Source organism: Ostreococcus lucimarinus, chromosome 16, assembly GCF_000092065.1.
Source record: "Ostreococcus lucimarinus CCE9901 chromosome 16, complete sequence".
In the NCBI taxonomy this organism is placed as follows: Eukaryota; Viridiplantae; Chlorophyta; class Mamiellophyceae; order Mamiellales; family Bathycoccaceae; genus Ostreococcus; species Ostreococcus sp. 'lucimarinus'.
The window spans coordinates 109924-133826 of NC_009370.1; the positions used below are offsets into that span (position 1 = coordinate 109924).

Here is a 23903-nt window from a genome sequence, read left to right on the forward strand (position 1 = left end):
ACGAGCGGTACGAGCGTGAACGCCGGCGAGGGTACGACGAGCGAGACGAAGATAGGACGGCGATGAGAGCGACGCCCGAGCGACAGAGGTCGTTTGCGAATCGAGGGGAGGAACGACCGGTGTTGGGTGGCGGAGCGACGGGGAGCGCGGCGGCGCGCGAGGAGCCGTTCGACGCGGCGTATTATAAGACGAGAATCGCGAGGTTGGAGGAGAAACTCGCGAAGGAGCATCAAAAGGTGAAGTCGACGGTCAAGTATTACGAGGATCAGTTCGAAGCTCAGGCGAAGAAGCTGAGCGAAAAACACGAAGAGGAGAAAAAGGCGGCGGAGGAGGAGGCGACAAAACTGAAATCGCAGGTGGAGTGGCTGAAGCAGGCGCAAGAGTCGTTGAAGAGCGAACGCGCGGCGCGCGAGGACTTGGAAAAGGAACTCGCGGCGCTTCAAGAAGAGTATGCTGGGAAGGAAAAGATCGCCACCGACGTGAAGACGACAGATGCAAAATTGAAGAAGGAGATCAAGGAGCTCAAGGAGGCGGTTGAAATGGCCAAGCGAGAAGCCGCTGAGGCTGAAGAGAGGACGAAGAGCGCGCCGCCAAAGCAACCCGAAGCTGACCCTGCAGAAATTGCCATCTTACAAAAGCAATTGGATGAAGAAAAGGCGCAACGCGACACCATCGAGAAGAAGTTTGCCGCATTGAAGGCGGAATCCATGGATCCATCTGAAGTCGGTTTGCTGCAAAAGAAAGTGTACACCGCGGAGTCCGAACTCGCGACCGTTCGTGGAGAACTTGATCGCGCGATGGAGGATAAGCAAGAAGCCACTGTGATTAAGGCGAGGTTGGACGTCGCTGAGAAGCTGGTGTATGAGCTCAAGACAAAGGCGCAACGCGTCGACGAACTCGAACGCTTTTACGCCGACGCTTCGAAGGACAAAGAGCATTTGCGCCAGGCGTACGACAAGATTCAAGAAATCACGGACAAGTTGCTCGCGGTGACGAACGAAAAGGAGGTCCTCGTTCGCCACAGCGCGCAGCAAGCGCACGTTGAGGCTCAACTTGAGCAGACGCGAAGTGAACTCAATCGAATCAAAAATGAAGTGCACACGGCGCAGGTGGATAAATCAAACAGCGAGATGAACTTCAAGTACGTCGTTGACGATATTTCCCGCACCCTTCGCGAACATGCCATGACGTCGATGCGCTGGGAAGCCCGCATGGCGAGTGAGATAAGTGAAGCAAGCGAGGAACACGCGGAGATTCGCCGTCAAACGATGAATCTCGTATCCACCGCCGAGTCCGAAGCCCAACGAGTAATGCGAGACTCCATCACCGTCGTCAACGATGCTCGACGCATGTTACAGGATAATCACAAAAAGTCCGAAGATATCATTGAGGACGTCATTCGCGCTGAGCGTCATCGTATGTCGGACGAAACAAAGACGATGAAGAGCCAGCTTGTAGAGGCTGAACGTAGAGCGCTACAGGCAAATGCGCAGATTGATGACTTATCTGAGCAACTGCGCCAAATGCGCATCGATTTGCATCTAGCAAAGGATGCACACGCGGCTTTAACAGCGACGAGATCAGAAGCGCCTTCTATCGTGGACACGGCGAGAGATTTCGGGAGCGACGGCGTGGCTTCGCCGAGTGGCGAAAAGGTTGATTCGCTTCGACAAAAGTTGCGCACAGCTCAGTTCCAGCTGCTCGCATTGAAAGCTCGACGTAAGTTTGAGATCGACCCGGATCGTGAGGAACTCGAGGAGAAACTACAGTTCATGCGTGAAGAGCGCGAGCAGCTTCTGGCGAATCGCCCTGCCGCCGCGTTTGAAGAAACCGCCGAAGTATTGGGGCTTCAAGACGAACTTCAATGGTGCCGTTCCAAGATTGCAAAGCTCGAGGGAGATCGACGAGAACAAAGCCGTGGCTCGTCAGAACGAGAAAAAAGTCTCGAGGATCAGCTCGAGCGCACTCGGTCGGAGCTGGAAGAGGTTGAGAAGACGATGAGGCAGCTCAAGAAGCAGCAGCTCGACGCATTTGAAGACGTCGCGGAAGACATGGAATCACATTTGCGAATCAAGCTGACTGAAATGCGCGAAGAGCTCATGCTCGCGAATGCACAACGTGAGAAGTCACGTAATGAGATGAATCACGCGCAAGATGAGCTGATCGTGCTTCGAAGCGAGCGCGATAACGCCATCACAAGTGTGAAGACAATGCGCGAAGAGCTCGCCGAGTTGCGCCAGACAATCTCAGAAATGTCAGCGTCAAGAGCGGAAATCATGACGGCGGGTCGGGAAGAAGTTCGTGCGCGAGAGGACGAATTAAACGCCGTGCGCAGAGAGTTGAGTAATATTCGCGGTCAGAAAGAAAGTGCCTTACTTACTATGGAGGAGTTGAAGTCGCGACTGCTCGATACTGAGGCGCGGCTCAGTGAGGCGTCCGAGCAGCGTCAGCAATTGGAGCTCGCGCGTAACGACGAAACGAGATCGTCGTCTGAGCGAAATAGATTAGAAAACAAGGTGCTGGTATTACAGACAGAGCGCGATGAGATGCAAACGAAGCTTGAGCAGGTGATCATCTCGCGAGAGGAATTGGAAGAGGAACTCAAAGTGTTGCTCACAAAGTTGAACCAGTCCGAGGAACAAACAACGGCAACGGTGGCGCAGAGCCGCTCTGAGGTATTTATGGCGAACCAAACCATTTCATCACTTCGTGCACAGCTTGACGAGGTTGAATCGGAGTTCGCCTCGGCGAGCAAGTCGTTCGAGCGCGTTCGCGTCGACAGGGATGTCGCCACTAAGGCGCTTGAGGAAGTTCGCGAAGACCTCGGTCAATGCGAAGTCGAGCTTAAGCTATCTCAGAGGGAGACCGAAATCAAAGAACGCGAACGTCAAGAGGCGATCGCGATGATGCAACGGGCGCAAGATGCTCTTCAAGAGACGCGACAGGAGCTCGAAAAGACTGAAGCTGAGCTCGTGAATTTGGTGGAAGTTGTCGAGCAAGGCGAAGAGACGTTACAACGCACCAAGGTCCAAGTCACGCAAAAGACTCACGATTTATCTACGGCGGAAGCACGATTGAGTGATTTGATACGCCAAGCGGATGCATATGAAGCCGAGAGGGACGTCGCAAATGAATTGTTGAGTGAGTCTCGCGGCAAACTCTCTGAACTTCAAGCGCTATCGCAGATCCGCGAAAACGACCTTCTCAACTTGCGAGTGCAACGCGATAAACTCGCTGAAAAGTATGACGAAACGGTGAACGAGTTGAAGCTGACTGAGGCGTACTTGCAAAAAGCGAGCGTGGCGGTTGAGAAACATCGCGCGGAGCGAGACGGTTTGAGCCAAGCGCTCGAAGCGGCCAACGACACGTTGAGCGCGACAGAAAGCCAGCTTCAAACAGTTTCAGCGCAACTCGCGGAACTATACGAAGAAGTGGAAGAGTATAGAACGCAAGGAGGTAGCGAAGACGAAGAGCTGATCGAAACTCAAAAAGCTTTGGACGCCGTCATTGACAAGTTCAAGATTTTGCGGGACGCGCACGAAGAGGCTTTGGGTAACTTGGAAGCTGAAATCGCCGCGCGACAACGCGAGCAACGCGAGCACAAGCAAGCTATTGAAGCTGCAAGAGTCGAATACGAAGAACACGTGCGAATATTGAAGCGTGCGGTGAATGCGAATTCGGATCAAGGTGCACTCGCGAGCGAGCTCTTTGCCATCTTGAAAGATTTCCAGCAAGCTCGCGCAGACGCCGAGGTCGCCGGAGATGAAAGTGAGAAGAGAACCGCGGCGCAGTACTCAAGACAGATGGTCACATCCCCTAATGAGGCCGCGTTTGAGTCTTTGATGCGAATCAAGACGACTCTCGACGACCTCAAGCAACGACTGCAAAGCGCCGCCGTCCGCTCGGGCGACGGAGCCGACGTCGAAACCGAAGCCCTTCGAACCAACCTCCGACTTCGCGTCTTGGTATTCGAAACCTTTATCGATCTTGTCTCCCAGCGTTCTCGCGTCGGCGCTTACAAAGGCCAAGTCGAGGTCGACGCTCGCGACCGCGCCGCCGAAGAAGACGTTCGATACGAGGGCGTCCCGAAACCCGCCCTCGTGCGCAAGCGCAGCATCGCCGGTTTCGCCCCGAACATCAACTTTGGCATCAAGCTCTTCGGCAACAACGATCGCGATTGATTCGGCCTGTAATTCATTTCACTTCAAGCGCACGCGCCGTCGTCCGAGTCGAGTTCGCGTCTCGCCGCCTCGCCTGAAATAAATTCTCGAATGAATCCAGCCGCCGCCGCCACGAAAAGTGACATTTTCGCGCACCGCACTTTTCCGCGCGCCGCACACGCGTCGACGCGCTCGACGACGCGCGAAAGCGATACACAACTCCCCGAACACGCCTCTCACCGCACGCTCGACGCGCGATGCCGAAGAGCAAGCGCGCCAAGGTGGTGTCCCTGACGCAAACCAAGAAGAAGGACCGCGAGTGGAAGTCAACGCTCATCGAACGCGTGCGCGACGCGCTGAGCGAAAGATCGTCCGTGTACGTGTTTAAATACGAAAACATGCGGAACGGAACGTTCAAAGAGATGCGGGCGGCGACGGAGGCGACGACGACGTTCTTCGTGGGGTCGAATAAAGTACTGCGAGTGGCGCTGGGGCGAGACGCGGAGAGCGAGGCGAGCGAGGGCGCGGCGACGCTTGGAGCGCGCGTGAAGGGCGATTGCGGCGTGATGTTTACTAATTTATCCCGAGAAGACGTTGAGAGCGTGTTTGAAAGGTTTGCGGTGAAGGATTACGCGAGAACCGGGGCGTTGGCTAGAGAGACGGTGACGGTGGAGGCGGGACCGGTGCACGGTCCGAGCGGGGCGCTCATGGAACACACACTCGAGCCGACGCTGCGCAAGAATGGGATGCCGACGAAACTGAATCGTGGAGTGATTGAGTTGGAGGCCAATCACACGCTTTGTAAGGAAGGACAACACATCTCTCCGCAAGGGGCGATTTTGTTGCGATTGTTTGGGCACGAGTTGGCCGAATTCAGGTGTCGTCTGACGTGTGGCTTGGTGAACGGCGAGCTCGAGGTGTACGAGGAAGATGATGAAGGCGACGACGGCGATGATGGACCCATCGACCGATTTGCGCACGACGGCATCACGGATTCCATGATGCTTCCTCCGGGAGTCAAGTAGACTGACGCGTACCTTCGTAATAAACACAACGTAGTTCAAATCGACAAACGACGTTCATCTCTACAAGGCATCACTGCCGCTATCGCTATAGTACTTTTCAACAACCTCACGCACAAACCAGTCCAGCGAGAGTTGCATGTGTCTCGCGGCCGGCACGAGTCGCGCCTCCAGTCGACCGTCGGCGTCGAGCGCCGCCAAGCCAAGACTCTCGTACACGACGTCGTTCCTATCGTACGGGATTATTTCCGATCTGTTACTTCCGCCGACCACTCGCGATCCAAACCACGAACTTTCTTTCGGGAACACCATGTCATCGAATTCGAACATGAACATTACGAATCGCTCCAACGACGTCAACGCCTCGCGCCGAGACGCTCCGTCTCTCTCGTTCGCGGTCCCCTCGTTGTTCACCCACGGCAAGAACGCGTTCGTCTCCAAATAGCGCTGGTATTTTGCGTTCGTGGACGTATCCCGAAAGTACTGCGCCTGCACGATGCGTCGCCGCGCGAAATCGCTCGCCGATAACGCGCTCGCCATCGCGTTCATCGCTCGACACGCGCGCGAAATCGTCGCCCAATCCCCTCCGCATCCCGGCAACGCATCCACGCCCAAATGCTGCGCCCCAAACGTCACCAACGTCGTAAACTTTACCCCGTCGCACGTCTCCACGAGCGCTCTCGCGAACTGCCCTCCCTGCGAGAACCCGAGCGCGTGCGTTCGCGTCGTCCCGCTCGCTCGCCGCGTCTCGTCCCCGACCACCGCCTCGCACACCGCGCTCACCTGCGCCGCGACGTCGCCGACGTACGAGCTGTATCGATCCCCACCGCCACCATCGATTCGCACGCTTCGCGCGCACGCGCTCGGGCGTCGCGCGAGCGCCAGCGCGAGTTCGTCCAAGCCTTCGCCCGTGTCTCCCATCCCGTGCCAGAGGTAAAACCAATCGCGCGTCGTCTCGTCGCACGCGCCGCGCGAGACGAAGCTCGCGCGCGGCGTCGTCGACGCGAGCGCGCCGAGCGCGAGCGCGCCGAGCGCGCGCATGGACGCGCGCGCGGCGGTTTGTGGCGACGCCGGCGCTGCATCTAACCGTCCGGGACGTGCGGCGACACAGCGTCGCGCGCGAGCGGAGCGCGCGCGCGCGGAGGGCGTCGAGCGGAGCATGGGGTGCGCGTCGTCGCGCGACGACGTCGCGCGAGGCGAAAGCGACGGAGGGACGACGCGGCGGGGTCAAGATGATGACGATGATGTCGTCCTAGAAATCGTCCCGACGACGACGACGGCGAACGAAGACGACGCGAGCGAGCGAGAGGGCGGTGACGATCGCGCGATGGTGGCGGCGCGGCGCGCATCCGCGGATGAGGAGGAGCGGAGAGGACTGGTGGAGGTTGAACTGGGAGCGACGACGACGACGGCGGACGACGACGAGAAGGAAACGATTTTGCGACGACTGCGGGCGATGGAAAGTCTGGTGCAAGTGTTACCGCGAAAGTGTGAGGCGTTGGAGATGGAAAACGCGGCGCTGAGAGAGCTGCTGGACGACGCGAGACGGGATGCGAGACGGTTTTGCGGAGAGTGCGAGATTGAAACGGAAGTCGCGATGGAACGCGCGAGGACGGCGATTTCGGACGCGCGAAGGGTCATGCACGAGCAGCGCGTGCGGTATGAAGATACGATGGCGGAATCTGAACGCGAGGGGCGGCATCGACTCGCGATGGCGACGTTAAAGTCAAAATCAGAATACGCACGAGCAAAGTTACGCGCGAGCGAAGCCGTCGAGGAATGCGAAAGATATCGAGCAGAGATTGAGAGATTGAGGGACGAGTTGGAACGATTGAGAGACGAGCGTGTGAGAGATGCAGCACTTCCATCGACGACGAATCGAGAGGATGATTTGTCGACTGTGTCTGATTTTGGTCGCGATAGCGTCGTCCATCAGATGCGCTGGCGACTTTGGGCGTCAGAACTCACTCGAAATGACGAGCGAAGCTTGGTGCGCGACGCGGAGGATAGCTTAGAAATGTTTGCTCATTTGCAGGTGCAGCTGGATGAACTAAAGCGCGAGAAGCGAAGTGCGACATCCGCTTTGGAGGAGATGAATTCGCTGTTGATTGAATCTCGAGACGAGGTTTACGATTTGAAGCACGCGCTGAAGCTCGACCTAGAAGAGGACCTGTGAACTAAGGACTAAGGATCGCAAGATACACTAATTGTAATGTACGGATTACACGCACCAATCACCGCGGCGGTTGTCGACTCACCTTGACTGGGCTGAATGGTTCGCTGAATCGCCGGTCGCTATAGTACGTGCTCTTAGTTTGCTCCAATAGAGAAACAGAAGCCGACGTCGCTCGAGCAAACGTGGCGCGCAAGGCTTCATCGCGCGCGAGAAGGTCAAATTGGTCTTGCAAGCTTTCTCGAACCGTCGACAGGGCTTCGACCTCAGCTTCCATGGTTTGAACGTCGCTCATCACGGCACGATATTGCTTTTCGTACGAATCTGGTTCGACGACCGTCGGCATCGTTCGAGGCGATGCTGTCGGAGTTGAATATCGAGAGCCATACGCGAATTCCTTCGACGCCACCCGATTGCGTCCGAGAAGACGAATATTTTCTTCGTAAGACTTGTCAAAATCCCAACCTGTCGAAATCGTCGGGCGTTCATATTTGGTGAGCGAATACGTCTCCTGCGCGCCGCTGGGTGATCGAGCGTTCATTTTCCATTCGCTAAAAATCTTGCGAACGACTCGTTTCTGCCTATGCTCGGTTTTCAATCGATGGTACTTCATCACTTCCGTGAACTGTCGCCACGAGCGCAAAAACTTTCGTCGAGCTCTGTCTGCAAGAATATCGTGCATCTTCTTCACCGTGCGATTTCTGTGCTCAGAAATTCTTTGCGAGTACCGCACCCAGGCCATGAACATTGGGTTTCTGTAGATGCGCTCGTTACGAGCGAGCCCCCAGCGCATGGCTACGTTGACTCGGACCATGTCTGAAACCGAGGAATGAGTCACGTGCAGTGGCGCTATGGCGCGCTCGACATTTTGCAGTCGCCGTTCGACGACACGGAAGGAACGTATTTGCTTCATGTATCCCGACCAACTATTAAACGCTTTGACGAGAGCCCGACGGCGCATGCGTTGCAGGCTGGTAGAAACGAGCTCTTTTTGTCTGCGTATCATCAGCACGTGCGTGGACCAACCATCAAAGGCCTGCGCCAGCGTTTTATTGCGCGCGCGGTGCAAAGACTTTGAAACGAGCGTCCTGTGACGCTTTTGTTCGATCATCTTGTAGTTCCACGCGTTGAAAGCTCGAGAAAGCGTTCGATTCAGCACTTTTGTCAAAGACATCTTCACTGCGCGTTCGATGCGACGTTCGTACGCACGAGACGCGCGAGCTTCGTCCACGCTTTCAATCCAAGAGTAAAACGCCCTGACTGTGATTCTGTACCTCATTTTCCTCAAACTGTTCGCGACGAGTAGTCGATTTCGCTTCTTTTTGTGCACGGCGTCTAACCAACCGTCAAAGGCATACGCTAAGTGACGCTGCTTCACTCGAAGAATCACCATGTGAGCGGCGTCCATGACGCGTCGTCGTTCATCGATGAAAAATACCCAGCGGTTGAACGCACGGGCTACCGCGCGCATTCGCGCTCGCGCCAGCACACCGCGTGCTTTGCTTTCATTTACTTTCATTTGCTTGATTTCCTGTACATGATCGCGCCACTGCATGAATGCGTAACCGAGAGATTGCCGCTTCACGCTTCCTAAGATTTGCGCCAACTTGTTCGATCGAAGTTGCTCTTGTTTCATGTCAGCCATCCTACGCATTTTCGCCTCCTGCGTGGCGTGAACCCACGTTTTAAACGTTCCTCGCAAAGATCTGTCTCTAAATCTCTCGTAGAACCTGCCGATGATTGCTTGATAACGTTTCTTTGTTTGAACGTGGTCGAGCCAAGTATTGAAAGCTGTGAAAATGACTCGTTGCGTGAGACGTGTGAGAGCCCGATCCATCTTCCATCGATCGATTCGCTGCTCGCTCGCTCGTTGCTTCCACTGCTCAAACGCACCTGCCAAGAGTCTGTTCCTGATCCTTGACACGACTCTCTCGATCACTTGTCGTTGATGTCGCAGCGCCGCGGCGGTGCTCGACCAGTCGTAAAACGCCACGTGCAAACGTCTTCCTCTGAATCGAGAAACGGCGCGGTTAAGCAACGCGCGTTGGGTCTTCTTTTCGCCGACGCGCGCAACCCATCCTGAAAACGCGTAATACAGCTTGCACTGCGACATCTTTTGAATCGCTTTCTGGAAAATGACTCGATGCACCTTGGCTTCGTCGACACGTTCTGCCCAGGTATCAAACGCCATACGAAGATTGTTTCGTTGCATCTTTTGCGTCACACGAACGAGCGTTCTTCGCTGCTGCGCAAATATTTTTGCCGACGCTCTCCATCGTGCGAAAGCTTTAGCTTGCGCCTGCTTGCGTATGGAAGTGATAGCCTTTGCCACCACCCGCCGCTGACGCCGCGTGTGGACAGCGTAGTCTTTCCACTGCAAAAACGTTCTCTTCAGTCGTTCTTTCGCGGCATTCTTCGCTTGAAGGTTGACGATATTTTCAATATTTTTCAAATGAATTTTTGCCGCGATCGAATCCGCGGTGACTTCGCGCCAAGCGTTGAAAGCGCATGAGATGAGACGATTCGATGCGCGCATCAAAACGGTTCGCATGAGCTCACGTTGACGCTTCCTGTCCTCAACCACTTGCACCCACGTGTTGAATGCAGTGAACTGGAGTCTAGACGTCATACGATTCAGTGCGAGAGTCAATTTCAATCGTTGATCTCGCTGGCTCATGGCATACTTGTACCAATACACGAAAGCTGCTCTCGCCTTGCGAGTCGCATGAATCTTGCAGAAAATGTCCAAACGCTGCTCCAAGAGTTCGTTCGCCAACTGCTCCGTCACGCGCACGTTGCGCGATTCTTGGGCGATAGAAAGCCATCCCCAGAAGCACATTGATAGTGCCGCTGTCGAGGAATTTATTCGCATTTTTTCAGCCATTTTGTGAGCTTGCACGCGCACGTACTTTTTGTGCTCCACGACTTCGCTCCATTGCGCAAATGCCTTGGCGAGACGTCGCTGTTGCCAACGTCTGATTGCTTTTTCCATCGCAACCTTGTACACAGAACTTCGGTGTAGCATCTCTTTCCACTCATAAAATGCGTTGCACAGCTGTAAGGATGTTCGCCGGGTGATAAATCTCGCCGCCATTCGCTGTAAGCGCTTACTTTCTCGCGCGACGCCGACCCACTGCGTGAAGACTCTTCTTTGCGTCGAGCACAAAAACCACGTGATGGCCTTTTTACCTTCCATCGCTTCCGCGCGCGCAGTGTCTACGACTAAGCGCCACTCGACGAATGCCTTAAATATCAGTCTAGTCGACAGTTTCGCGACGCTCTGACGTGCCTTGGCATCGTTCATGCGACTCTGCGTCACGGCGTCTCGCCAACTGTAAAATGCCGAGTACAGCTTGTGGTTCATCATTTCCAGCATCATACGCTCGGCTCTTCGTTTCTTTTCTCGATCGACCTTTGATTTATCAACATCGCTTTTCCACACACTCAAAACCGCGAGTTTCATTTGTCTTTCGGACTTTTTCAAGCATCGTTGCACGGCTAATCGACACCACTTGTCGCGAGACAGACGGTTTTTCCACTCAAAAAAGTACTCGCGCAAAAATCTAATTCTAATTTTCTGATATCGCTCATCAGCCTTTAGCACCATGCGTTTTTTGCGATCGCATCGCTCCCTCCACTCATCGAAGACGTTCCGCACCGTCATGACGATGCGTTCGCCGAGAAAAGCACCGGCCCTTCGAACCGAGATGTTGTACGACTTTGATTTCATCGTCGAGTTACGCCACGCGAAAAAGACTCTGTACGCAATCTTATGATCTCTCTTTTGACGCATCGCGCGAATAATAACATTATTCAAATGCGTCAACTCGTGCTCGTGTCCGTCTCGCGCCTTTTGAAACGTGCGAACGAGATTTTCCATGGCGCCAAAGCCGTGTGTCACAGCCTTCTCCGTCGCCGCGTGCCAGTGCTCTTGAAACGATTCCTTTCGCGCGCTCACTTCGGCCGGAGTCTCCAAAGCCTTCAAAATCACCTCCCACGCCCCGAAGCACCGCCGATTGATCAACTTCAAGCTCCCGCGCTCGCCCTCGGTCGCATCAAACTGTTCGTTGACGCCAAACTTTGTGGAACAAAACACCAACTTTCTCGATCCGCGCTGTCGGCGCTGCAACAGCAATCCACTCTCCGCGTGTTCAAATCCGTAATAAGTCTTCATCACCTCTCCATTCGCGTCGTCGCTCGCCTTTTCCACGATCCTTCGCTCTCGCACGCGAAATCTCGTCCGAGGATCATGGCGTCCGCTCGTCGACGCCGCGTCGCTCGACGCCGTCTCCAACCACCCGCGCACAGTCCCGCCATCCTCCTCGTTCGCCGCGAACACCAGCGCCGTCCCGGACGCGGCGTCGACGAGCTGAACGTACGATTGACTTCGCAGCGCGTCCAGGGACGCGTTCGCCGTCGCCATCGCGTCGAGATCGAGCGTTTCGCGTCCCTCGTCGAATCACGACCGTTCCCCTTCTGCGCCAATCGACACCGCGCGCGGTCGCGATGCGCGCTCGAGGGCGACGCGCGCGCGTTCGGCAGCGTCTACTCGAAGTTTTCTACGCGTGCGCGGTCGCGTGGCATGTCGAACGCGCGCGTTCGTGTGCGGGCGCGCGATCGAGTCGCGACGACGGCGATGCTTCGGGACAGCTCTAGAGGCTAAAATTTCAAGTCAAAGGCGCGGAGCGCGGCGGCGAAGTGCGGGGGAGGCTCGGCGACGACGCGCGTCGAAACGCCCGATTCGGGATGAACGAATTGTAACGCGCGAGCGTGGAGGTGGAGAGGGATCTTGGAGACGCCGCGGAGGGATGCGCGACGAAGCTTGCGCCAGAAGTCGGATTCTTTTTCGGATTCGACATCGGCAGATTCGATGTCAGTGAAACGACTCTTCCACGGCGCTCGCCGATCGTTGAAGCCGTACTTGTAATCGCCGATGATTGGGGACGATAGGGCTTTGGCCAAGTGCACGCGAAGTTGGTGCTTGCGACCAGTGATCGGAGTAAGTTCTAGGAGCGTCGGCCCGTCCTCGCCGGCGCTGGCGAGCACCTTGAAGTGCGTCATCGCCGCCTTGGACGCGGGTGAGCCCGCGTCGTTGGATTTGTCTCTCATGGATTCTCCCGTGCCGACGACGACGCCGCCGCCTTTCGCATCGTACACTCGCCAGCCGCCGACGAGACGCGCCGTGGAGTAGCCGTCGCCGTCGCCCACCTCGGTGAGAGGCGCCTCGATCCATCCCGAGCGCGCGCCTCTCGGCGGCGGATTCGACGTCAGCGCCCAGTACGTCTTCACCACCGGATCGTTCGACAGCGAAGGCGCGTCTCCGCGCTCCATGTCCGCCCGCATTATCTCCGTAAAATCCATCCTCGATTTTTTGGCAAACATCGCGTTGAGCCTGTTCGCCGCAAACGCGGTCCGCGCCAGCACCAACACCCCCGACGTGTCTCGATCTAATCTGTGCACGACGTACTCCGAATCCAACGCGTGTCTCAAATCGTACACCGACACGTCCACGCCGTTCCCTCGCGTCGTCGCCAGTCCCGGCGGTTTATCGACCACCGTCACGTGTTCGTCCGCGTGCAGAACGCGCGCTCGAATCGCCTCCACCAACGCCTCGCTCGCCCCGTCGCGATCCCTCGCGCGCCTCGTCGCGTCGCCGTCACCATTCGCGTCTTCATCGCCGTACTCTCGCCACGTCCATCCCTCGCGCGCGATCGGCACCGCGAGAAACTCGCCCGGCGCCAGCGTCCGCGCCCGTCCCGCGCGCCGCAGCGACCGCGCGTCGCGCTCGACGCCCTCCCCGAGCGCCCCGCGCCCGACTCGGACGACGCGCGCGCGAAACAGCTGATGCACCGCGCTCCCGCCGCGCGCGCCGCGTCCTCGCGCGTCGCCCGCGCCGTCGTGGCGGAGGTACTTTCGCAGCCAGCGCAGCGCGGTGACGGCGTCGTCGCCGACGCGCCAGCGCGGCACGGGCGGCGTGACGACGCGGTGCGTCGCGTACGCCGCGCGCGCCGTCGCGCCCGCGCGCGCGAGCCGCCGCAGCGCCGCGAAGACGCGCGCCGTCGCCATCTGCGGTCGGCGAACGACGCGACAGATGGCGACGCCGCGCGTCGTCGGCGACGCCCTCGACGCGCGCCGCGGCGCGCGCGCGACGTCCGCGCGCGTCGCGCACTACGGACGCGCGTTCGACTGCGCGTTCGCGCCGTGGGGGCGACGCGCGAGCGACTCGTCGAGCGCGTGGGACGAAATCATCGTGACGTGCGGCGAGGACGCGACGGCGCGCGTGCACGGCGTCGACGCGCGCGACGCGAGCGCGCGGACGCTGGCGACGTGTCGCGCGCACCGAGAGGAGGTGGTGCGCGTGGCGTTCGCGCGCGCGAGCGGACGGTTCGCCACGGGGTCGGCGGACGGGACGTGCAAGGTGTGGGACTTTGACGCGCGAGAGCGCGTCGTGCGCGAGGCGCAGAGCCTGGACGGACACCCGGGGGAGGTGTACGGGTGTTGCTTTCTGGGCGACGGCGACGGAGGGGTCGTGGCGACGTGTTCGGAGACGGAGGCGCGGGCGTGGGACGTGGAGCGAGGGACGACGACGGCGAAGACGGCGCCGAGGGATGATTTAGGGACGTCGGGCGCGCGCACGCCCGAGCGTTGGTCGCCGGGATACTTGTTTTCCATGGCTCGAGGCGATGGGGTGCTGGCGTGCGGGTGCTCGGACGGGATCGTTCGAGTGTACGGCGACGGTTCGAGCGGGACGTTTGGAGAACGCGTGGCGGAGGTGACGGCGCATCCCAACGCCATCGTCGGATCGACGAGTTTTATCGATGGTGGGCGAGTGTTGTGCTCGGTAGGACTCGACGGGACGGTCGTGCTCACAGACGTGCGAACGTGGGGGATTTTTCGGCGGATATCCGCGGGTTCGACGCTGACGAGCGCGTGCGGCGTCGGCTCGGGAAGTTGGTTAGCGATGGTTGGGGAATCGGGCGTCGTTCGAGCGATCGACGCAATCGGAGACGCGTCGTCAAGCGCACAGTGCGTTTTTGAGCCGAAAGGTGAACCCGTGCCGCTGTTTTGCGTCGCAGCGAACGAAAGCGGGACGATGTTAGCGTGCTCGGGCGCGGGCGTCCCGTCGAGCGCGCCGACGCTCGGCGCGACTTTCGGCACGAAAACACCCGATCCAAGTCGCTTGGACGTATGGATGGCGTCGAGCGAGGCTTAGCGAATTTTCTAGAATTTTATCACATTTTTAGCGCGCCGCCTCGCATCTATCTATGACTATCCTAAGGTGATGTACTAATCGAACAAGCCTTCGCGCGGAGGCGCCTTCTTCACTTCCTTCGGCTTCGTGGAGAAGAGCCCTCCGTCGTCGGAGTCTGAATCTGAATCAAACAATGCCGTTGGTGACTTTTTCGGCTCCGGTACCGCGATCGACATGGACGCCACGGCGGACGACGGCGGCACAAGCGTTTTTGCGTCTGTTTTCTTAGATTCCACCGATTTCAACGCGTCGAGGGGATCGGTGATCGGCTCCGAAAACAAGTCGCCTCCCGACGGACGTCTGGTAATTCCGAACAAATCGCCGTCGTCGTCATCGGAATCGGAATCGAACAATCCTTTCGGCTTTTTCGGCGCCGCCGCGGGCGGTTTCGCAGGCGCAGACGCCAAAGGCGCGGGCGCGGACGCCAAAGGCGCTTTCCCGCTCGCGCCTCCGAAGAGACCACCGTCGTCACCTTCGACGTCATCAAATAATCCGCCTTTTGATTTGCGAACGTCGTCTCCGAACACATCGTCGAAAGATAACGCGTAGGACGGCGCCGCCTTCTTCGCGGCTGTCGTCGCCGACGACAAACCGACGCTCGAAAACAAGCCATCGCCGCCGGCGCCAGCCAACGCATACGACCCATCGACGTCACCAAAGTTATTTTCAACGTCCGCTAAGTTATCCTCCATGTCCGAATACTCCCCCTCGCTCGACGTCGAGCTCACGAATTCGCTCGAGATATCGCTCTCGAACTCGTCGCTCGAATCTTCGCTCACCTCGCTCGAGTCCTCGTCATCGCTCGATATGTACGTCCCCCACCGCGCCGGATTCGGATTTTTCGCCACCTTTGGATCCAACCCACAGCTTTCGTCGTGATAGTACGCCGTCGTGCCGATCACCGCCGGCAACGGTCGCCAATGCTCGTTCCCCGTGAGCGCCAACCCGCCGTCGCGCGTCTCCGCCCACCGTCCACGTATCGCCTCCATCGCCCGCCGCGCCGCCTCCGCGTACGCCTCCGGCGTTTCTCCATCCTCGTTTTCTTTCGTTTCGCTCGCCGAGCGCGCGCTTTCTTTTCCAACGCCGTCGACCTCGTCGTCGTCGTCGTCTCGTTCGTCGACGCGCTTTTCCAAAAACTGCGAATTGCTCAAGATTCTGAATCCACAGCTCACGCTCGCGATCTCGCACGTCGCGTACGACGTCTCCAGCGCGTTTCCATCGACCGCGGTCGCCGTTCGCGCGCACCGCTCCAGCGCTCGCGCGTCGCTCGCGCGCGCGCGTTCGATCAACTGTCGTCAACGTCGTCATCGCCCTTCGTCAGTCCTCGCGCGCGATTCCGCGCGCGACGCGCGCGTCGACGCACCGCTCGATCGTGTCCGAGTCGCCACGGCTCGCGCGTCGCGTCGAGCGCGTCGAGCGCGTCGAGCGCGTCGAGCGCGTCGTCGTCGCCTCGGGACATGGCGCGATGCGCCACACGGCGACGAATGGCGTCGCACCGAGACGTCGTGCGCGACGCGTACGCGCGCACCGCCCTGAGCGCGGGGCGCGAGGGATGCTGCGTCACCCCGCTCGACGCGCGCGTGAAGATCGGGTACACGCGCGACGAGCTGGCGCTCGCGGGAGGCGCGAATCTGGGCGTCGGATGCGGCGCGCCGCATCAGTTCGCCGAGCTGCAGGCGGGCGAGGCCGTGTGCGATCTGGGGTGCGGTGCGGGCGTGGACGTCGTGCTCGCGGCGCTGAGCGTCGGCGAGCGCGGCGTCGTCGTCGGGGTGGACATGACGCCGGAGATGTTGCGCGAGGCGCGAGCGCGCGCGGCGGAGGCGAGCGAACGCGCGAACGCCGACGGCCGCGAATGCGCGCGCGCGGAGTTTCGGTTGGGGGAGCTGGAGCGTTTGCCGTGTCGAGACGGCGAGTTCGACGTCGTGATGTCGAACTGCGTGATTAATTTGTGCGAGGATAAGCGCGCGGCGCTCGCGGAGGCGTTTCGAGCGTTGAAGCCGGGAGGACGGTTGTGCGTGGCGGACGTGGTGAGTCGAGGAAACGCGCTGCCAGAGGCGCTGAAGACGAACGAGGCGCTGGCGTGCTGAGTGTCGGGCGCGCACGAGCAGGACATTTTGCGGGATATGCTGCGAGACGTCGGTTTCGTGCGGGCCGAGATTCGCGTGAAGGAAGAGTCGCGCGAATACATCAAGCACTGGATGCCGGGTTCGGGGGCGGAAGATTACGTCGTCGCGGCGGAGGTGGTGGCGCATAAGCCAGGGACGCTGACGAGCGTCGTCCAGGGCGCGTGCAAGCGCGTGGGTGAATTGCTGTACGCCGCGTGGTTGGCGCAAGCGCGTCATCACGCCGCGCACACCGACCACTCCCAGGACGACGACGAGCCCGAATGCTGCGCGCCGGGTCCGGCGAAAAAGCCGCTTCCCAAGTGCTGACGATAATGCACCCCTTCGCGCGCGTCGCGAAGGGGTGAAACGGCTTCTGAAGGCCCTCTCGGACGATTTGGAGATTTTCGTGACGAAGCGACGGGTGAAACGGTTTCGCGCCGGCCGTCGCTTCCGACTTTTTTCCATCGCGAGAACGGTCGCTCAAAGGCTATGCCATCGTTCTAAATGGTGTTACAACATTGTAAGAATGTCTCAGAATTTTTTCAGATTTTTTCACGCGGGCGAGATCACGTTAATCGGCTCACCTCTGAGAAACGCCTCCACGTTCGCCGCCACCATGTCCACGAGGCGTTGTCTCGTCTCCACGCGCTTCCACCCTATGTGTGGGGTCAAGTACACGTTCTCCAGCGTGTACAACGGCGAATCGTCGGACGGGGGCTCGTTTTCTTGCACGTCGAGCATCGCGCCGGCGATTCGCTTCTCTCTCAGCGCGACTATTAAATCTCTCTCGTTGACTACGGCGCCTCGCGCCGTGTTGATCAACCGCGCCGTCGGCTTCATCATCGCGAGCGCGTCCGCATCTATCATCCCGCGCGTTTCCTCCGTCAGCGGACAGTGCACGCTCACAAAATCCGACGTCCTGAGCAGCGTCTCCAGGCTCACCGCCTCCCACAACCCCTCCTCGTCGCGCGCGCTCCTCGAGTGACACGTCGCCCGCATCCCGAGCGCTCGACACGCCCTCGCCACCGCCCTCCCGATCGATCCCGTCCCGCCGATCAGCCCGATCGTCTTCCCTCGCAGCTCGAACATCGTCGGAAACGTCGTCAACCCACTGAAATCGCGGTTAAAATCTCGCCGATCCCCCTTCCGCAGCGCCGCGTGTCGTTCGCACAGCCCCACCGCGGCCGCGCTCGCGTACGCGACGACCAACGCCGCCACGCCGTCGGTCGAGTACTCCGGCGCGTTGCACACCGCGATCCCGCGCCTCGCCGCGGCGGTCGCGTCGATGTTATCCGTCCCCGTGCCCGCCTCCGCGATCAATCGCACGCTCTTCGGCAAGCGCTCGACGTCCACTTTAATCTCCTTCGTCACCAGCACCACCGCGCCGTGCTCTTCGCATCGCGTCGCGATCGTCGCGGCGTCGCAGTCGCAGTCGTCGTATCGACGCGCGTCGCCCACGCGCTCGAGCGAAGTCCAGTCGAGCGCGTCGTCGAAGTCCACGCGCGAAGCGTTGACGACGACGATCGTCGCGCGCGAATCCATGGCGCGCGCGGCAAATAATGACGACGGCGGATCGCGGCGCGACGACGATGCCGCGGTCGATCGCGCGCGAGCGCGAGGCGTTCGCGCGATGGCGCGACGCGCACGCGACGCGCGCGACGTCGCCGACGCGCGAGCGACGCGACGGGAGGTTCGAACGCGCGGCGGATTACCTCGCGCACTACCTGAAGCGGTCGAGGCGACGCGCGAGCGAGGACTACGAGGCGTACTGCCTGTGCATGTGCGAGCGCGCGAGGGACGAGAGAGACGCGGAGGAGGAGTTTTATTACTACGGCGAACTCGTGCGGGCGGGCGCGCGAGGGGCGCGGCGGGCGGGGCGACGGGGCGAGGGCGAACGCGAGCGAGGCGGCGCGCGAGAGCTCGTCGATTTACGGTTGAGACGGGTGATGGATTTAGGTTTCGCGTTGGAGGGGACGGACGCGAGCGCGGGAGCGCGGATGCACTTGGTGGCGAGCGAGTATTACGCGTGGTTTCGCGAGGATTGCTCGGAGGCGGCGCTCGAACACGCGGGACTGGCGCTGCGATTGGCGAAGGCGTCGGCGGACGGCGCGGCGGCGGTCGAGCAACAGATCGACGCGCTCAGGGTGATGAAGAGCACGCAGGCTCGGGAGGGGAACATGTACGAAGCCGTGGCGCTGGGAGCGCGTTTCGTCGCGCTGGCGCGAAGCGCGTACCACGCCGAGGATGGCGACGAGCGAACGGTGGACGACACCGTGCGCTTCGTCAAGCGACTGTTCGAGCACGCGATGATGCTTCGCGGATGGCGCGAGCGACCGGCGAGACCGTTGACGGCGCCCGAGTTAGAGCGATATGCCGCCGATATCCTCAAAGAGGCGAAATCCGCGCTCGAGGAGGCACCGGCTCACGCGTCCAAGGATTGGCGCAGTCACGCCGGCGCGCGCAAGCTGTACGTCGCCGTGCTGTGTCACCTCGCAGACTTGTGCGAAAATCACCTCGATTCGAGCCACGTCATCGTCGAAGACGACGACATCGAGGCGTTTTCGCACAAGAGCCATCGTCTGCACCGCGCGCTCGCCGTCGGCTACCGAACCCTCGCGAGCACCGTCGCGCCGCGCTTATTCGAGCGTCCGTGCTGCTTCTGCGGTCTTCCCCTCGTCAAGAGTGGTACATGCATTCTCGACGACGCCTTCGACTCCGACCGCGACGCCGTCGCCCTCGTTACCCTCGCGTGCGACGCGCGCGAGCCGCACCACTTCCACGTTCGATGTCGTCTCGCCGCCGTCGACGCCGACGAGGCCCACGCGGACCGTTCGTTGGAGCGCGGTTTACCCTGTCGTTTCTGCGTCCACGGCGACGACGCGAGCGACGAAGACGAAGACGAAGACGAAGACGAAGACGAAGCGAGCGACGACGACGCGCGCTCGCCGTAGATTAGATAGCGCATAGCACGTAGCGGACGCCGCGGCGGGGCCTGAAAAAAATATTCACATCTCAAATCTCGCCACGCGTCAAATCCGCGGAAAAGCGCCGTCGTCGACGCGAGATCGCGATCTTAAATAGAGTTTCATGGCCTTCGACGCGCACTGAATACGTAAACAGCGATCGACCGCGCTGACGCGGAATCGCGTCAGCGCGGTCGATCGACGCGGACGCGACGCGCCGCACGACGCGACGCGCGAACGTGCGCGCGGTCGACGGCGGTGAAGGCGCGAGCGCGTAAATACGCGGACGCGGCGCGCGGACGCGGAGACGCGAATCGCGGAGAAGCGACGCGCGCGGACGCGAATCGTGAAGGACAATCACCCCCGCGTCGCGAACGAGACGGATTCGATTGACGCGGACTGTCGCCGACGCGACGACGGGCGACGCGCGGGAGACGCGGGAAACGAAGGGCGGAAATAGTGCGAATTTTGGACGCGGGTGAGGGCGAAAAGACGCGGGACGACGATGTCGAACGGGTTCGGCTTCGGCTTCGCCCCGAGCGGGGCGGCGACGGCGACGCCCGCGGCGCGCGAGGAACGCGGACGAGGGGCGAATGATCTGAGCGCGATGTTTGAATTGGCGGCGGGAATGCCGTTTCCGAGTAAGGAACACGTTGGGGAATCGCTCAAGGCGCTGGGGGAGGTGTGGCCGATGGTGTTCGCGAGCCTCGTGGCGGCGTTTTACGTGCTGTGGCACCCTCGATTCGGGGCGCTCGCGCGAGGGTTTCGGATGCAGATGCTGACGAGTTCGTGGCCGGGGGCGCGGTGGACGTGGATGGCGGTGAGTTCGGTGGTGACGACGCGATCGATAGTGATTTGGTTGGCGCACCGGAACGTGGTGGTGAGGAGAATCGTGGAAGTCACCGGTCTCGCCGTGGCCCTGGACGCGAGGAGAGGTCGAAGACAATCGAGGAATAAGGAGCACTCGTCTAAGCGGTGTCACCAAGATAAGTACTCCGATGTCGGACACGAGCCGACGACTTTCGCGAGCGGAGTTACGGACGTGGTGCAAAGGATCGATTACGAGCGATTCAAAGCGCGCATAGGGTGCCTTCCGGCGGGCGTGCCTCGCGAAGACACGGGCGAGTGGCAGCTGATGATGGATCGTACTGAGGAAACGAATAATTGTCACTACAAGGCTTGGAGACACATTCTGCCGTACGGTGGCACGGAATATCTCTCGGTAAGCTTGTTCGAGAACGCCACGGCGGAGGAGATTTGTGACTTTTACAACTCTGACGTGACTCGTGAAAAATGGGACGGGTTGCTTCTGAAGCAACATTGCATCGACAAGGATCCGCGAACGGGCGCGGAGGTCTTATTCTGGGAGCGTCAGCTTCCAGTCATTAGCAATCGCGATTACGTCTTTAGTCGACGTACGTGGAAGGATGGCGAGTGTTACTTCACCATCACAAAGGGCTTGCATCACCCGAGTCAACCAGAGAATCCGAAAGTGATTCGGGTCGATCCGTACTTTAGCGCTTGGCGCATGCGCACGATTCCGGGGAAAGTCCCCGGCACGTTCGCGGCTGAGTGCGTGTTGCTGCACTTTGAGGAACAAAAAGTGCAGCAAGACGTGGCGCGCATGGCGGTGAGACATGGAATGTGGGGCGTGGTGAAAAACCTGTGCTCGGGATTCCGTGACTTCCAAGACACGCGTAATCAAGAAGAAGCGACGCAAGACGCTGGTGGCGTGAGTCTTAGACGCCCAGACGACTTGAGTAAGGAAATGAGAGGTTTCCGCACACGCATGAAGAAGACGATTGGTTTCGCGCTACCCGTCCTCTTGGGCGTTTTGATCGCCCAGCAAGGCACTGGCAACCTCTTCGACGTCTTCACACATGCAAAACGTGGCTTAGTGGTGGTTCAATCCGCCCATCGGCGACGACGCACGCTCAAGGCTCTTCAAACAGCCGGCGTGGTCGCCGCCGCCGCAGTGGCCGAACGCGTCGGCGAACGAGCGGCGGAAGACTCGGCCGGGGAAGACTTCTCGGTTGAGCAAGTTTAGACAATCTTATGACGTCGTAGCACATTCACGCACGCTATTTCACGCACATATCGCGATGTCATGTACCAATAGCGCTTCCGTATTGAATACAAGAATTACACTCTCGTTGCACTCCTATTTGTTGTAGCTAAACGTCGCACTTGCGCTCGACGATTTCTATGAGCTCGCACAATTCAGAATCGTCTTCACCATCCGTTCGACGCTCGCGAGCCATTCCTTCCAACACGTTCAACAACCTGGGCGCCGTCGTGAACACGTCTTCGTTTTCTTCATCCCCCCCCAGATCCTCTCCGTCCGCCGGCGGCGTCAACGCGTCCTCCACCGCCGCCGCGCGCTCCGCGCCTCGCGGTATCGTCAGCAACACCTCCGCTATCCTCCGCTCCGGCGCTACAGATTTCAAACTCTCGAACTCTTTCGCCCCGATCTTCGCCCGTCCCGCGATTTCCGTGATCGCATTCCTTCGAGACGTCTCGTTTAACGCCGACTGCTTCGCCGCGTTCGACTCCCCCGTCGTCGCGAGCGCGCTCGCCATCGCCCCCCACCGTCGTCGCAATTCCTCGCCCTGCGCCGTCGTCAGCCCAGTCTCCGTCGTCGTTTCGTCCAGCATCGCTCCCGGAAGCGCGATCGCGGCGTTCGCGATGATCTCATCCATCGCGTACTCGGCGCGCGCCGCCGCCGCCGCGCACGTCTCGTCCAGCGCCCGCGCCTCGGCCGCTCTCCCCCCCCGCTCCAACGCGCGCACGCGCGCCTCCGCGACGTCGAAGAACGTCACCGTGAGTCCATCGCGTCGCGCGCGCACCAGATCGTCGAACGCGCCGTCGCCCGCGTCCCGCGCGCGCGCGAGTTCGTCCAACAGCGTCGTCGCCGCCGTCGCGTCGTCGTCGTCGTCGTCGTCGCGTCGCGGCGCCGTCGCTCGACGCCGCGTCGACGCCGTCGCCGGCGCGCGCCTCGATCGCGCGCGTCGAGCGCTCGACGCATCGCCGCGCCTCGCGACGGCGTCGAGACGGGCGACGCGCATCGCCGCGTCGAGTGCCGGCGAACGCCCGTGGCGTGGGAAACCTTCGATGCGTTCGATTCGTTCGATCGATCGATCGAATCGAACGAACGAACGAATCGAATCGATCCAATGAATCGCTCGAATCGCTCGAATCGAACACTACCTATATCTTTATACGTACACATGACACATACTGTACACCACCTTAATACCAACAAACCATCTCGCGAGAACACCCCGCGCGCTTTTTCGCACCGCGGAACCCTTTTCACTAAGACGACGATACACGCGCGTCTCATGGCGTTCGCGCGCGTCTCAATACGCGACGCGCGCATTGAGACGCGGACGCGCGTCGACCGCGAACGCGACCGCAGACGGCGCCGCGGCGCGCGCGCGCGCGATGGCGCGACGGAAACCGCGCGACGACGACGACGACGACGACGCGAAGACCGCGAGCGACGACGACGACGCGCGTCGCGATGGGATCACGCGGGCGCGGGTGACGACGCGCGACGACGAAAGGGCGAGGGGGCGAGACGAGCGCGAAAAGACGCGCGGGACGTCGGCGACGGGACGCGGCGACGGGAGCGCGACGACGAGCGCGAAGAGCTCGGAGGCGGAGGAGATGGACATCGTGCGAGAGATGATCGATATATCGGTGGGCGAGGCGCGAGGGCGCGGGAAGGGGGGCGGGACGCGAGGGGACGCGCGCGCGGAGAAGGCGACGACGCGGTCGGGGACGGCGCGGGCGCGGGAGATGGCGAAAGCGGCGGCGGAGACGACGGGGGGGGGTAAGGAGACGTCGGCGATGGGGAATTCGAGCTCGGGGAGCGATGATAATAACGCGACGGCGACGACGACGCGGTTGGGCGAGGGGAAGTACGCGCTCGGAGGACACCGCGCGTTTTCGCCCGCGTTATCGTCCCCGCGCAGGATGAATTCCGTGCTGAAAGGGTCACCGAGAAACGCAGAAAAGGTGCGGACGTTGCTCAGCCGCCGTACCGGGAAGGATCTCGCGCAAGGAGGCGGAGGGTTTGATTTTAGCGCGTCGCCGCTCAAGCGAAGCGAGTCGAGCGTGGACATGGCGATGAGCGACGTGAGCGACGGTAGCGAAGCGTCGGCGACGACGGTTGCGGGTCATTCCGAGCATCAACGCGCGAATTATCTCAGAGGAACGGCCAGCG

The 23903-nt window shown here is 60.2% G+C and overlaps 11 protein-coding genes across 11 annotated transcripts; 6 read left to right on the top strand and 5 right to left on the bottom strand.

Annotated features, from left to right (window-relative positions):
• Window positions 1-62: 62 nt before the first annotated feature.
• Window positions 63-4181, top strand: OSTLU_28018 (predicted protein; the record flags this gene model as incomplete). The annotated part of the gene is made up of 1 exon (XM_001421805.1): window positions 63-4181. The coding sequence occupies one exon, from the start codon at window positions 63-65 to the stop codon at window positions 4179-4181; it is 4119 nt and encodes a 1372-aa protein (XP_001421842.1).
• Window positions 4182-4417: 236 nt separating this feature from the next.
• Window positions 4418-6230, top strand: OSTLU_51641 (predicted protein; the record flags this gene model as incomplete). Its single annotated transcript, XM_001421806.1, has 1 exon — window positions 4418-6230. One exon carries the CDS (start codon window positions 4418-4420, stop codon window positions 5183-5185), a length of 768 nt encoding a protein of 255 aa, XP_001421843.1. The 3' UTR covers window positions 5186-6230.
• Window positions 6231-6509: 279 nt separating this feature from the next.
• Window positions 6510-7358, top strand: OSTLU_28021 (predicted protein; the record flags this gene model as incomplete). Its single annotated transcript, XM_001421807.1, has 1 exon — window positions 6510-7358. The coding sequence occupies one exon, from the start codon at window positions 6510-6512 to the stop codon at window positions 7356-7358; it is 849 nt and encodes a 282-aa protein (XP_001421844.1).
• Window positions 7359-7416: 58 nt separating this feature from the next.
• On the bottom strand, window positions 7417-11529 carry OSTLU_28022 (predicted protein; the record flags this gene model as incomplete). The annotated part of the gene is made up of 1 exon (XM_001421940.1): window positions 7417-11529. One exon carries the CDS (start codon window positions 11527-11529, stop codon window positions 7417-7419), a length of 4113 nt encoding a protein of 1370 aa, XP_001421977.1.
• Window positions 11530-12014: 485 nt separating this feature from the next.
• Window positions 12015-13030, bottom strand: OSTLU_28023 (predicted protein; the record flags this gene model as incomplete). The annotated part of the gene is made up of 2 exons (XM_001421941.1): window positions 12015-12965; window positions 13016-13030. 2 exons carry the CDS (start codon window positions 13028-13030, stop codon window positions 12015-12017), a joined length of 966 nt encoding a protein of 321 aa, XP_001421978.1.
• Window positions 13031-13446: 416 nt separating this feature from the next.
• OSTLU_28024 (predicted protein) lies at window positions 13447-14568 on the top strand (the record flags this gene model as incomplete). Its single annotated transcript, XM_001421808.1, has 1 exon — window positions 13447-14568. The coding sequence occupies one exon, from the start codon at window positions 13447-13449 to the stop codon at window positions 14566-14568; it is 1122 nt and encodes a 373-aa protein (XP_001421845.1).
• Window positions 14569-14613: 45 nt separating this feature from the next.
• On the bottom strand, window positions 14614-16080 carry OSTLU_25653 (predicted protein). The gene is made up of 2 exons (XM_001421942.1): window positions 15971-16080; window positions 14614-15896 (listed from the first exon to the last, which is right to left on the bottom strand). The coding sequence occupies exons 1-2, from the start codon at window positions 16064-16066 to the stop codon at window positions 14643-14645; spliced, it is 1350 nt and encodes a 449-aa protein (XP_001421979.1). The 5' UTR covers window positions 16067-16080; the 3' UTR covers window positions 14614-14642.
• Window positions 16081-16088: 8 nt separating this feature from the next.
• Window positions 16089-17232, top strand: OSTLU_25654 (predicted protein). Its single transcript, XM_001421809.1, has one exon. It carries the CDS (start codon window positions 16092-16094, stop codon window positions 16692-16694), a length of 603 nt encoding a protein of 200 aa, XP_001421846.1. The 5' UTR covers window positions 16089-16091; the 3' UTR covers window positions 16695-17232.
• A 32-nt stretch (window positions 17233-17264) lies between these two features.
• OSTLU_13344 (predicted protein) lies at window positions 17265-19288 on the bottom strand (the record flags this gene model as incomplete). Its single annotated transcript, XM_001421943.1, has 2 exons — window positions 17265-18101; window positions 19226-19288. The coding sequence occupies 2 exons, from the start codon at window positions 19286-19288 to the stop codon at window positions 17265-17267; spliced, it is 900 nt and encodes a 299-aa protein (XP_001421980.1).
• A 619-nt stretch (window positions 19289-19907) lies between these two features.
• OSTLU_25655 (predicted protein) lies at window positions 19908-21833 on the top strand. The gene has a single exon (XM_001421810.1). The coding sequence runs from the start codon at window positions 20181-20183 to the stop codon at window positions 21720-21722; it is 1542 nt and encodes a 513-aa protein (XP_001421847.1). The 5' UTR covers window positions 19908-20180; the 3' UTR covers window positions 21723-21833.
• A 16-nt stretch (window positions 21834-21849) lies between these two features.
• OSTLU_28030 (predicted protein) lies at window positions 21850-22329 on the bottom strand (the record flags this gene model as incomplete). Its single annotated transcript, XM_001421944.1, has 1 exon — window positions 21850-22329. One exon carries the CDS (start codon window positions 22327-22329, stop codon window positions 21850-21852), a length of 480 nt encoding a protein of 159 aa, XP_001421981.1.
• Window positions 22330-23903: the final 1574 nt, after the last annotated feature.